General features: G+C 37.4%; 1 protein-coding gene across 6 annotated transcripts in view; it reads left to right on the top strand.

The window, feature by feature from the left end:
* Nucleotides 1-735: 735 nt before the first annotated feature.
* Nucleotides 736-14,658, top strand: part of Mgtor (nuclear basket protein megator) — a 139,129-nt gene continuing 125,206 nt past the window's right edge. For 3 of the 6 annotated variants that reach the window (XR_014129185.1, XM_081746301.1, XM_081746302.1), the window contains exons 1-2: nucleotides 736-969; nucleotides 8,600-8,762. Coding sequence is in view for 4 of the 6 variants with exons in the window: in XM_081746301.1 (XP_081602427.1) it covers nucleotides 810-969; nucleotides 8,600-8,762 (323 nt within the window). In the remaining 2 variants the exon portion in view is untranslated. The remainder of the gene's footprint in view (nucleotides 970-8,599; nucleotides 8,763-14,658) is intronic. The other 3 variants (XR_014129184.1, XM_081746300.1, XM_081746299.1) reach the window with 1 other exon arrangement.

Genomic DNA, 14,658 nt, shown 5'->3' with positions numbered 1-14,658 from the left:
ATTCATATTTCCTGCGATTCTCAAATTTATTGTATAACGTTACGGAATGAGTCTCGAAATCTTTGATCTTTAAAAGTTTAAAGCAATTGGAAATTATTTTTCTGAGCTTTTGGCATCTATGGCCATTTTTAGCCTTTGACGCTCGAGGGATGATGTCCTTCGGCGCTCACTTATTCGGAATAGTGGGGAAGGAAACTACCTGGGACCTTTATGTTTAGTTTCATTACAGGATTTACCTAATGTGAATGATAATCACCTAATGAAAACTTTTCTGAGGATGAATGACTTGAAAAAGTTTTCCCACCGAGTGTTCCCACCTGGATTTGTATCCGGGTCCAATCGCACCGATTGGTCTGAAGAGAGACTTTTCATAAAGTAACTATACAAATGCAAGGAAGTATATAATCCTATGTGTGACTACGTAATCTGTGTATAAACTTAGTAACTATTATTTTTAAAGCAGCACTAATGTAATTGTGGGCGTAAACTTTGTGTACAGTAGCACTTTATGAATGTATGTAATTGCCGGGTGTAAACCTACTCGACCTTCGGGCACGTTTCAGTTTCAGTTTGTTTTGTTTTTAGGATCGTCGTTTGGTTATTGGTATTTTGCTACTGGTGAATTCCCTGTCCTTATTTAAGGATCTGTGAGATTTATGTATAGGGAAAATTATTTTTGGAAAGGGAAATTATATTATTCAGTGAATTCATCTAATGCTTTCATCTGGCTACACTGGAACGGGCATAATAGCTTGCTGAAACGTACGGGAACATGCTACGATATTAAAGCAAGTTACAATTTTCTGAAAATGGAGGGGAAATTCGAATTACTGTTACGGATTGTATCTCCGAATGATGCTGAGAAAATACCAGAAGTGATTAAAACTACAATAGAAGAACATTTACAAACTTTGAGCAAAGAAAATGAAGAATCAAGATCAAATTTTGATCGCCTGAAAGCCAGTACCGGTATGCTCGATTTTAGTTTTCTTTCTGCATGTAATAAGTCATATAATAGTTCGTAATTTGTAGTATGTAATTTCGATATGTAAAAGTAAAAGAGTCGTTGATACTTAAGCGTATAGTTTTGTTTCGTAAACTTAGAGTCTATTGGCGCGAACCGCTTTGCGAGAATACATAAGTGACATTACTGTCATGGAGTGGAAACATTCCCCCTTTCAATAGGAAAGGTAAGCATTTGTAATAAATTTGCACTGACGCAGGGTGCTGCTATTCTAGAATTAAGAGAAGTAAAACAAGAAATCAACCTGGCTAGTAATTAGCTATCGTTCGTTCGACATTACTGTGTGAATTGAATACGGTGCTTAGCTTCATAGTGAAAAGAACCAAACTAACTACTAATCTAAACATGCAAGTCCGGACCACCATTCTATAATGTTCTTAGACACGTATACAAAGGACTTTGTAAATTGAACATTCCATTGTAATAGAGATATGCAGAACGAGGTTGAAAGTGAATTCTAATTTTTGGAAATAAATTGTGTTATCATTATTTTCATTGAGATATATTCTGTACATGTGAGCCAGAATGTTTTACTTGAAAAATTGCTTGAAAATGTGATTTTCGTACTATGGTCCTTTCATATTATTAGTTAAATTGTCGTGGGTGCCTTCCGTTCAGATTGTCTTTAGGAGGGCGTTTCTAGAGCAGACGGTTCTACCAAATTTTTATATATTTCTTACATTTTCAGGTTGTTAGAGCATTGTATTTATTTTAGAACAGAATGCACTAAATGAGCGGTGTTAACTACTTGCAGAATGATATCAGGAGGGCTCAGTATAAATACAGTGTGGACGTATGGCATAAAAAGTACAATGCATAAAACACGAACCAACTTGTGCTAGGTGGCCACTAAAAAGCACGAATGCTATCAGGAGGGCTCAGTATAAATACAGTGTGGACGTATGGCATAAAAACTACAATGCTCAAAACGCGAACCAGTTTGTGCTAGGTGGCAACTAAAAAGCACGAATGCTATATAGCAGTCAGAGCAGCATCGGAGCCCGAGCGGCAGTGAGCGGGTCGTCCGTAGGAAGTAGGCGCATCAGCGATGGGGGTATACGCATAAACGAGGATAGTGGAAGAGCATACTTACACCTATCACTCAAAATTCGTTTCAATATTCTGTGCACTGTCAGTAATTACTTATATTCACACACACATTCCTTCATGAAAAGTGCTTCACGTCTTATTTTACCTATAAATATTCTGTTTGGCATAACCTCCTGCTTGAGTGAACCCTTTAGGGGGAGCTTAATCGTTAAATAATGCGTATGAAGGTATGCTGTAAAGCTGCGATGCAAATGACTACTCGCTCGGGGCTGGTGGTTCATCAATGTGTGCGACTATTTAATATCATACCGAAGGTAAGTAAGTGATTTCCATTGTGGGGTATGAGCTAGTAGCTTGTTTTTTTGGGATATAAAATTTTGTTGCTTGTTTGCATCCCTGCTGTAAAGGTAAAGGTGCGCTTGAAGGTGGGAACCGATTCCTCGAAACAGTTAAAAGATCATTTCTCAAAAATGTAGGGGGGGGGGGGAGATCCAACCATATTATAGTTTATTTGCAAGCCTACCTTGAAAATTTTAGCCCCCCCCCCGTTGACCCCCCTAGATACGGGCCTGCATCACAACAGCGACAGCTGTTTTACACATCCACCTATAATTTACTCTTCAATTGCTACGAATAATGGAAATATTGGGAACTGATATTTAACCATTCCGAGAAATCAGTTCAAGTGAAACAGTGAACTATCAATTTTGAGATCTCTATGGGGCGGGGGGTTCCAGCCCCAAACCCTTCCCCCCTCAAGAACAATAAGTAAAACTCGAAACCAACAGTAAATAATAAAACCACTGCTGTAAATCTAACGTAAGAAGCAAGAAAATAACTGCAAATTAATAATAAATACTCATCACTAATTATAAATCACTGCAGCAGGACGAAGAAGCATGAACTATATCTCACCAATAGAAAAAAGCAGCACCTTCTCTTCCGTAAATGATAAGGGAAATGACTTCGGCGCGTTCGACTAACATTGAATTTGCATCTGCCAAACAAACTCTCGTCCACCTTAACTGCTAGTCAAGGATCTCCGATAAGGTCACTTGAATTTTTACGATTGTTTCAAGATACCTCTCTGCAGAAACACAACCAATCCGAAACAGTGTTATCAACAGGAGGAGCAATAACACTGATTCCGTACCTGTTACAAATAACAGTGATTCTGTTCCTTCAATGCCACATCCAGTATCAGAATCACTTGTTCTGCATAAAGTGCAACCTTGCCGCTGTAAAAGCTACAGTGCGAAAGATACCAACAAACCTGTTGTAGTTTGCCAATAAGCACTACTTATAGTCTGTCTGCGCTGGGGCATAGTATGTAGGCCCGCGCGGGAATTCTCCGTACCGAGCAGGCGCGTTAGCGACAGTGGATATTCACATAAACGAGGATGTTAAAAAGGGTAATGCAGAATTTAAACGATCCCCTAAAGGTAAAGAAGGTAAAGAAGAGAATTGTATAATTTCCGAATCCGTTTTACTATTTTGCTTTTTTTTCTTCTTTCTTAAATGTATAGCGTTAAAGAGCAAGGCGCCAGGTATTTGTAAATTTACAGGTTACTTCACGAGAGACCATTTCATAAATTACTAGTTTGTTCAATCGCCACACCTGTAAAATGAGTAATAGCGTAGATGAATTACCAGGTGTAATTGCCGTATATAAATCTCAGGTGTTTACTTTATTCATTTCAAACAATGAATTGATTTGTAACGAACTGGTTTCTCGGAACAATTCGTTAAATATCACCAGGAGTCAGTTCGACACGAATCTGATCAGTTAGAAATCATGGTAGTTTTGAGTGTAATGATTCTACGGTTATTTACGACATTGCGTGTTTCAAATGTTGATAGGTTTAAATCTTTGCAACTTCTATGGTAACAATTCTAAATTTGTCAAGACTTGAAATATATTATGTTTGAAGTAACAGATAAAACTACAGCAAGAACCACCACATTTTCCGATTACTAAAAAGGGAACCAAACAAACTATATGCGTGTTAAGGGACAAGCGCCTCTAGGGAAAGGTTCTAGAACACAGTTCCTCCCATATAGGTTAGTACCTAGGTTGGTTTCTTTCTGTAGCAAAATTGAATATTTAATTCACAAAGTATTGCCGAGCTGGCGTCAGCGAGTGAAGGCGGGTTAGAACCCCGCAGGGCACGTTGTTTTCGGTCTTTATTACAGCTAAATGAGAAGGGGAACCGTTGTTCTAGAACCTTGCCGCGCCTCTAATCCCCCTTCCCCAACAACAATTTAAAGAAATAACAAAGCTAATGTAGCGTAAATTGCACAAAACTATATATTTGAAAGGAGACAATCCCCCAACTCAAACCAGCTATTTATCTTAAATGTATGGAAGAAAGTAATTAGAAATAAATACTTGTAATTTTGGTGAATTTGGTGAATATAGTTCTGTAGCATGCCTCGTGAATGAAAAATGTTTTCCCTGTATCCTATACTATATCCAGAACAAAATGTATCCAATCACATTCAGTTCTCGTGCTTAATGCAGTACTCGAATTAACACTCTTCATATTTTGTGACGCCAGAGACGAACATATAACAAGAATTTCACGTATTTGCAATTTAGATTTAGTAAAGAAATCCCTACTTCTGACTTATAATTGCTGTAAGTATAATGAACATTTACGATTATAGCATATATAGTTCACTTTCAGCCGATCAGCTCGTACTGTACGTAATAATTTATACATTTCTTCACTTACTGTAATTTCTATTTCACATACTGTAGTGTAATAAACAGACTCTAAAACCTATAAGTATTAGCATTACTATCACATACCAATGTTGATAAGCGGTATAAATTTGTTCTTCATCCAAAGAAACATCTATCCCATTAGACGTTTGCTTCCGTAACACATTAGAAACCAACACGCGAGCAATGCATCCGTAAACAACCCACATGAAGAACTGGACAATACTTACAAAGACAACGTCAAATCATGTTCATACTTCACCGGTCCAAAAAAAAAAAAAAAAAAAAAAAGGCATCACTGTATCACGTCCCACGTTAGTGGATAGCAGTAGTGAACCTAGAAGAGATACGTTCCCAGAACCGGAACCAAGTGAACAAGTCATTGAATTGAAGAGTCGCATAACATGAATAGACTGATCAAAGTAAAAACTTACGTAAATTTCTTCGCCGGTTTAAATAATTTCCAGCATTTTTCTTCATATAGTTCAGGTGGTGCCAGTGTTTTGGTAATTGAGTGAAGGTGGCATCTAAAGGTCAACGGGACTAACTATTTAAAGACAAATTCTAAAAACTGTTTAAACCGTGAAGACATTTCTGTAATAGGGAGGTTATATCTGATAATTTCTTCATGTATTGTAATAGTGAACAAATCACACATAAAATGAACGCCATGTACGTTGCACTGCGTTGTAAGATTACCATTGGTCATTTCTTCACTTTGGGCAATTCAATTAATGAATCAGTTTCTAAGTAAGTGATCTTTCGCCCAGTTCCTTAAGTATTCCGAAGAACAGTTTCCGCGAATTGAAACAGTTAAAATTTTAGGTGGGTGGTTCTTACTGTAATTCTACAATTATTTTTATTTAACATTTATCTATTTTAGTTTTCATTAATAACTACACTAAGAACAGCCCTATTTTCCGATTTCTGAAATTCATAACGACTACTTCAACGATAAAAGTTGTAAAAATGTAAAACTAATTATTATATTAAATTTCTTGAAAGAATTACGAGTGTGATTCAGAAAGTAATGCCTCCAGGACAATACCTTTTTTTGTGTTTTACAGCACCGATACAGTTATCAGTGGAAAGCTTGCAATATCTGCTACAAATGGTGGCATCATTTTTTTCAACGGGGAACAAGGTTTCTCATGTCATCGTCGAAGAATTGTGGCGACACCATAGCCGAGCTGCTACTTCTACCTCCGCATCACAACTGTAGCATTGGCCCTTAAGGAAGTTCGGGGAAGTCAAAAAGTTGCAGGACGCAAGATCCAGACTATGGGCAGGATGAGGCGGAACGTCAACAACATTTTGCTAACAGATGAGACAAGTTTGATTTTTTTGGCGGAGGAGAAGACGTTTGGTGGTACTCCATCGACTGACTTTGTTTGCTAGTCGTAATGTTGTATCCACGACTCGTCGTTGGTGATGAATGTTCCTGGACGCACAACGTTCCGCAGTCAGAAATTGAATAACAGCCCATTGTTTCAACCGGACGTCACCACTGGATATCATGGATTGCTCCATTGCTCTGGAACGAGAAGAGATAGGAAGTGACATTCTATAGGTTGAACGTCAGTACATTAATGATAAACAATTCAGAATGTTTGCAGTACTCTTGGCCAAGTAGTGGGCTTGAAGGCAATACTTTCCGAATCACCATCGTATGTTAAAGCATTGCATGAATATCACTATTAACATATGCAAGAAAACACTTAATGTAAACTACAGCATACGAAATTGTATACTTGAGGGGAAAGGGGTAAGCTTCCATAACCCCAAACAGTTACTACGTATCAGAATTAGGAGACAGATAAAAACGACAAATATACACCCTTGAAGAGAGCTCCGTCGTGGCTATGTGGACGCGCCTTTGACGTGGGGGACCCGGGTTCGATTCTCGGCTGAACCTCATGTGGATCGAATTCTGCATGAAGCTATAGGTCCACGTGCCGTAATAGCCTTACTGCTGAAAGGAACGCTAAACTTTAACTTACTCTCATTCAAGCAACTTAAAATATATAATTCAGCAACACGCTTCATTACAAATTTCCATATAATTAATATCTACTGCGGTGGCTAAATGGTAGTGAGTGCACTCTTCTTTCTTGCGTGGGATCCTTGGTTCGATGCTAGCTGACAGCGAGGAAAACTGTGTGGTGGACAGACACTTTGTGCGTTGGTTTTTTCGAGATTCTCTGATATCGTCATTTTTTTTTAATTCACTATTTCATTCATTCTCATGATCTCTCTCTCTCAGCTTCGTTATTTAATCGTCAGATTAACCCAGCGATTTCATTTAATTTCAATTATTATTTCAGGTGTATCATTCCTTCCGAGCCGTGCTCCAAACTAAAAAAAATGAAATGAAATCTTTGAGTTTTACGTCCCACGGTTATGCCGATTAGGCAAAAGGAGACGGTGATGATGAGTAATGAATGAAATGGTGGAATGAAGAAAGTGGGAGGAAACAGGAGAACCCCGAGAAAACCCACGCACACGGTGTTTGTCCACCACAAAGTTCACTTGGCGGGGGCTGGGATCGAACCCGGGACCCCAAGCACCAGAGGCGAACGCTCTACCACTGAGTCATCGCGGCCCCTGTGCTCCAAACTAAACTCGTTGTTAATTGATATAATAAATTAAGATGATTTGAGTATATATATATTTCAGTGGTAGGGGAAGAAATTTGCGTGAGTTATTAACAATAACGGTATGTCTAATAGCTTGAAAGAGATCTGAGGATTTGTAAATTTCTAGAATTGACATGCAAATTTTCACTGTATTCTTTCTTATCGGCAACGTACTATTTGTTCTGTTATCTGTTTTTTCCTATTCTGTCTCCGTGTTGGGGTTGGGTATTGCGTTGTTCTCTTTATTCAATATTTGTTGTTTTATTCTCCCGTTCATTCTTTTTCTTCGTTTCTCCCATGTGTATCATGTTACATATCCTGCACTGGATCTTACGTATCATTGTTATTCTCTTTTGGGGGGGGGGGGGGCTGCTGTAATTCGATCGCAGGATATGCAAGGGCATTGGAATTCGTTCCTGAACCCTCGTCTTTCGTTGTATTACTCCATTGTAACGTATCGACTTCGTTCCCGCACCGGATGTTTTTATTGTAGTTGTGCGGTGAGCAATGTTCCGACCGCGAAGTTAACAAATATTGCACCGTGAAAAAGCCATGAATTCGATTATGTAGTTGAGTGAGAAGTTTGTTACGTTAAATTAAAGTTAAGTACCAGTTTTGTATCCCAAGAGAATGTTGTATTATAAATGATTTCAACCCTGTCTGGGGTCTTCATCAGTGTCATTGCTACCTTATTCTTAATTATTAATCCATGTGTGGCAACATTATCGAACTAGTAAAATTAAGAACATGAATGAAAAATAACCTAAAGTTTTGTGTAGTTGTAGGACCTCATACATCTTCACTTCTGGTCTTTCAATCATGAAACAAATAAGCATTTAAATGGATTAAAAATATTTACAAAGGAAACCGACTAATAACGGTATTAAACTCGCGTGAATGTTAAAACACGTATGTTCTTCCAAGCAGCGGGAGAAGGATTAATGATGAAGACCCCAATATAACTGAAATTACAATTACTGTATGTAATATAATACAATATTCTTTTTGGATACAAGGGTAGTACTTAATTTAGTATAATGTATCCTGTAGTGTCTATTAGCAAATTGAAAGCTCACCCATTCCCAGGGAGATTAATACACTCGTTTGGTTTATGCAAAAGGGCAGCCATGGAACAGAGAAAGCTGACTAATCTTGCTCTTTCAGATCAGTTGATTGCAGATCTGCAGAAGAAGATTGCAGAAAGCAGCGGCCATGGAACCCAGGTGACAGAAGATCTTTCGACTGCAAAGAAAGAAGTTGAAAATCTTCGCAGTAAGCTGGATTCCAGTCAAGAAGTGATAAGTGGTTTACAGACAACTATTCAAAGGTATTTGATGTTCAGCTATATTTGTTAAGTTGTGTTTTATAATCCAGATAGTAAAAGTTTTTATACCTCTACACAGTAAACCCGCGAACACCATGAGCTTAAAACTCCAGACTGACGTGCACGGACTGGCTGAAATTTGGATGCATTACAGTAGTTCGGATTCCACTGTGAACTGTAGGGCCATGTCTTATATAACTTCGATTCAGGAAAGGTATCTAAACCATCTAATCAAACTCACCACGAACGTGATGTATCTGAATTTCAAGAGTTGTCACTCTTTACCTTACGCTCTCGTCATTTATGTTGATCATTGTACACGCGAAGACATTAAAAAATTATAAGCATTCTTCAGCCATGGATAGATCCGTAAACTTTACTGCCAAATAACTGGTTTCCAAATATACACATAACATGATGAAACATCCAGAAATCGGCAATTCCGAATCTTCAGGCACAATAATATCTTTATAGGAACTTATGAGCTTGGATTGTCCAATACTTACAGGGTGTCAACTGGTCACGAAAGTCACGAAATTTAGCATTTGTTTTTTTTTTTTTATTTTATTATTTTTTTTTTTAACTGTACAAATGTAAGTACATATTGGAAAATTTTGTTTTATAAAACGTCCAAATTCACCACCAAAAATGTCTGTGGTCGGCTTTAGACGCTACCAAATCGCTAGTAAGGAACGTTTCTATCTAATGAATGAAAATTCGGGCTAATTTGCACCCAAATTCGCTCTTAAGGATGTTAGGAAATTGTGTGATTTGGTAAAGAAAAAGTCACGAAATTTTATTTTGGAATTTTAGAAGACACCCTGACTTATGAAAATGTGACCAGAGATTAAATTATTAGAGAGAGAGAGAGAGAGTAACTCCTTTGACTGCTTCTGTATTTTTTTTCTAAACTGTTTCGGCCACTTACGTTATAGCGTTGTTATTATCACACATGAAGATGGAATCAATTTATAAAATACATTTTAGTGCAAGGATTCAAAATTAGAATGAAAACCCCTACCCCTGTTAAAGTTGTTGTTTTATTTGGGGGAAAAATATAGTACGACTTTTTATGAAAGATATGTCGTTTTAAAATTCTTCTGTGAACACTTAACAATGTCAGGGACTCTCTTATGCCTCCTTTTTTTTTTTTTTTTTTTCTTCTTCATGTAACTTAAACACTTCATTTAAACTTCTGTGCAAAAATGAAATAATTAGTGATAAATTATTGACTGTGTAAGCGTTGGAGTGCGCTAAAACTCAAATTGTTTGACATTGAACATTAACACGTTGTATGTGGCTGCTACTGCAGTACTGAAAATTCATTCAGACACCATCGCACAGTGGGCCAGAATCAGAATCTGACTGGAAAAAAGTAGTTTTGGCAGCTACGTCTAATCTATATTCGAACAGCACAGTTGTGTTAAGTAATAAGTGAGGTTTCATGCTGCGTATCAGTAAACACGGATAACAGCATATAGTGGCGGCAGCAGCACTTCAAAATTGATAGTTCATTATCTGTTTTATAGCGCGCTGAATTGGGGTAGTATGAACGTAAGGTTTGCGGTTTAATTGCGCTTGTGAAAAGGCAACGAACGATCGCAAAATAAGCTATGAGTAAAGGTATGTATATGTACTTGCTGTTTGACTAAAGTTTTGATTGATTGGTTTACGTTGCTGTTCTGTAGAAGCATTTCTAGAGAGTCGAAGTATTCACGTATTGAAGAACTGCTATTGGAAATTGAAATTGAAATTTAAAAATGTACGTTCATGTCTGTATTGAGATCTTTCGTCATGGTGTAGTTTGGTATATGTATTTCGAAATACAGTTGTGATCTACTGCCCGTTCTTGCCCGATTTTTATATTTATCGTCTTTTCAAAGTTAGGTGTAGCGAGCCGGATATGCTCTTCGTGACGTGAAGAACCTGTACGAGGTATTGCGTTCTAAACCATAAAACGAAGCACTTTATAATATGATACGAACAGTTATGGAATATAAATTCTTTCTGTGGATGTTCTTCGCAGTGTGAGAGTGACTTTAAGCGCCTTCAAGGAGTACGTTTGAGGAGGAAGTTTCTGTAGCAGAGTTTCACATCTTCCCATTCATCATTGTGAATACAAGTTTAGGGATATTATTTACTTCCTTATTCTGAATTGGTACATTAGTAGGCTTTAAATTACGTATTTGCGTTTCCATTGAACATACCTCTTTTCTCGACAGTTCAGTTCCCTTTTCTGGCACAATAATTTAATGGGTCGACAAAATCTAGGCGACGATGGTTTGGGATTTTGCTACAAAATTGCTTTGTCAACCTCCCCATCTGATGTTGAATACAACTGTAAGGGAACGAAGGAGATAGCAAAAATATCTGAGCCACTAGTTTAATTTATCTTCTGTTTGAACTTTCTGCTTATATACATTATGACAACTGCTTCCATCGCAACCCCACTCACACACTAATTTCATTATGTCTCCATCTTTGATGCACTGTTTAATATAATCTTCATGTAAAGTCACGATGCGCTCAATTGTCTGATTTACTATTGCTTGTAAATTATCTTCGGCTAACGTGTCAGTTACTATAATATTCTTTTCTCTGGAATAACACTTTAATTTTGCTTCTCACACCACTTTATACGACAGATATATGTCACAATGTTTTGCCTTTGCACCTAGTCTCAAATGTGCATACTGTCTTTTTGTTAAGTTGTTATCTATAGTAAGTGCCACGAAGTCATCCGGAGAATAAGTGTTTCAGAGAATTTTGGCGAATGATAAGCCTTTTTGATTTTCGTTGCTCCCTTAGGTGTCGTTTGAGTGATTTCTCCTAATACAACCGCAGCATCTATTTTTCCAGCAGCTCTCAATGAACATTTTGCAGCCAAACACCAGCTCTTACTCAGAATGCTTTGTAACGAATGGTCGTACAAGTTTTTTCTTCGACTTTGTTTCCGGATCTTCGAAGCAGGAGCGTCATTTAGGGGGGGCGGGGGGGCAGGGAGGGGCAATTGCCCCCCCTGAGTTTGAGGTTTATATAGATTTTATCAATAGAATAGTAGAAAATCAGTGAAAAACGCGAAATTTTACTTATATCAAGGGGTCTTGCCCCCCCCCCCAAGCAAAATCTGAAATGACGCTCCTGCTTCGAAGAGTTTACTAGGTCTGCCTGATCTGCTCGTCAAAGGACTATGCTCTTGGCTTCAAGAGATCATTTGGAAATCAGTAAATACTTTTTCAGAGAACTTAATATGTCCTTCCAACCAATCATTATATTTGGATAAAAATTTATCAGTCATTCTATTACACAGTTTCCAACGCTTCTCGAAATCAGTTGAAGGCAATTAAAGTCACTCTCACGGTGCGAAGAACATCCACAGAAAGATTTTACATTCCATAACTGTTCGTATCATAATTATAAAGTGCTTCGTTTTATGGTTTAGAATGCAATACCTCGTACAGGTTCTTCACGTCACGAAGAGCATATCCGGCTCGCTACACCTAACTTTGAAAAGACAATAAATATAAAAATCGGGCAAGAACGGGCAGTAGATCACAACTGTATTTCGAAATACATATGCCAAACTACACCATGACGAAAGATCTCAATACAGACATGAACGTACATTTTTAAATTTCAATTTCAATTTCCAATAGCAGTTCTTCAATACGTGAATACTTCGACTCTCTAGAAATGCTTCTACAGAACAGCAACGTAAACCAATCAATCAAAACTTTAGTCAAACAGCAAGTACATATACATACCTTTACTCATAGCTTATTTTGCGATCGTTCGTTGCCTTTTCACAAGCGCAATTAAACCGCAAACCTTACGTTCATACTACCCCAATTCAGCGCGCTATAAAACAGATAATGAACTATCAATTTTGAAGTGCTGCTGCCGCCACTATATGCTGTTATCCGTGTTTACTGATACGCAGCAAGAAACCTTATTTATTACTTAACACAACTGTGCTGTTTGAATGTAGATTAGACATGGTTACCAAAACTACTTTTTTCCAGTCAGATTCTGATTCTGGCCCACTGTGCATCGGTGGCATTAGTGGTTTCATACGATATCTTTTTAATAATTTTGACTGAAAGTGTGTCAGTTTCTGTTTGTAAGTTAATATCGGAGATTTTAATTGCTAACAGAACGTAAAGAGCATTTGTTTACATTGCATTCTAATTTATTAACCTGCGGTAGCTATGTTCCTCGTACCACCAAAAGATACATGTACTAAATATTTTGAATATTCATCAGTAGAAGTAGTGAAGAATGTTGGATCATATATTCGAAGATCTTTAGTAAATACCAATCTTTGGGGTTATAAGAACAAGCAACAGTTTAAAAAGTGCACGACTGGAGTGGGACGAGCGTGCACTTTATTATTATTATTATTATTATTATTATTATTATTATAACTATGTAAGATTGAATTCACATCTATAGGGCAATTGGTGTGTTGAAAATAGGTTGTTTCCTCAACTCGTTAATACCGGAGATCAATCTGCATTCCCTGCTCACGAGAACTAAACGCTTGAATCCTTCAATTCTTGCTCAGTGTTCTTAAAATGAGATGCAAATTGTAGTCTCTTTCGATACTAGTTTGAAACTCTAAATATATCTGCAAATATATTAATTTTATCAGTCAAGCAGTTGCTTTCTTTCCTGACGCATCTATCTCCCAGTGTCAGCAGCTCCTCTGCATTTCTGCATACAACTAACCGTGACGACGATCACTACCACCACCGTTTTTTTTATCTGTTAATTTTTTATGCTGTTTCAAATTATAGCTGTTCATAGTCATATCTCGGAGTTTGCCCCATTCCCTACTTTTGTCTTCTTTTAGGTAATCTACTTTTAAATTTCATTTGTTTAATATGTATTCTATAGTGTCGAAAAGAAATAAGACCTTTGGTACACTGGGTTTCGAGTTCGATTTTCGGTGGGAGAATCTTGACGTTTGAACGCATTACATGGTTCAGATTCTACCTTAAACTGTAGGTTCACGTTTCACACGCACACTGGGTGCTGAAATGGACACCAAACTCCAATTCATCCAAGCAGCCTGGGTGAATTTAGTATATTTTATTTTAGTACAAACAATATTACGGGTTAAATATTTGTGTTCATTATTGCCCGGTCCATAAGGGTAATATTTATAGGTGATAGAATAGGTGCCAAGGAAAGTAGAAATCTCGTGGTAATGCGAACACAGTCAGGGGAAAATGTTTTAGGCGAATGGAAAGGATGTGTTGAGGAAACCTATCACTTATGTGAAGAAAGTGAAATTGAGGTAGGATTAGCGAACTTCTTGTGATTGGTGTTGGCATCATCGAATTTGATGGAATTTATGAATATGGTTGACAGGGAGTGAAGGTGTAGTGTTTGTTGGTGGAGTTAAAATTTCATGAGTGATTGTTTTAGTCAAGAAGCTAAATTCGTGAAGAAAGGTGGAAAAGAAGTACTTGTAGCTTTTGTGTGAGATTCGTTTTGCGCTACAATAATTGAATTCGCTACCATACTTAAGCAACGCACAGGTTGGTAGTAATATCTTTTTAAAAAAATTCCAGCGGAAGATAAAAGAGAATAAATAGCCTAGGGAAAACATTCAATATGGTATTTCTTTGTATCGTTAGTGAAACATTGAGGTGAGTAAAATAGGAATGAGAGATGGATGATTGAAAAAAGATTAAAAGGAGAAAGTAGTCAGGGGAGACTGTTAGCATGGGGCTCATGATATAGTTCCTTCTTAGCCAATGTCGCAGCCAGTTTCTCTTCCTCTTCTTAATATCTAAAACGATTCTTTTTCCCCCCGCCTACTTGATCAGCTAATTCACTCTATTCTTCTTCACACCTACATTTTGAAAGCTTCCCGTCGTTTTTCATCATTTTT

The sequence above is a fragment of the Thermobia domestica genome, chromosome 18, assembly GCF_964235325.1.
Source record: "Thermobia domestica chromosome 18, izTheDome1.hap1.1, whole genome shotgun sequence".
Taxonomy (NCBI): domain Eukaryota; kingdom Metazoa; phylum Arthropoda; class Insecta; order Zygentoma; family Lepismatidae; genus Thermobia; species Thermobia domestica.
Note: the sequence above shows the minus strand (reverse complement) of the source record. Positions and strands in the feature narration are given on the sequence as shown.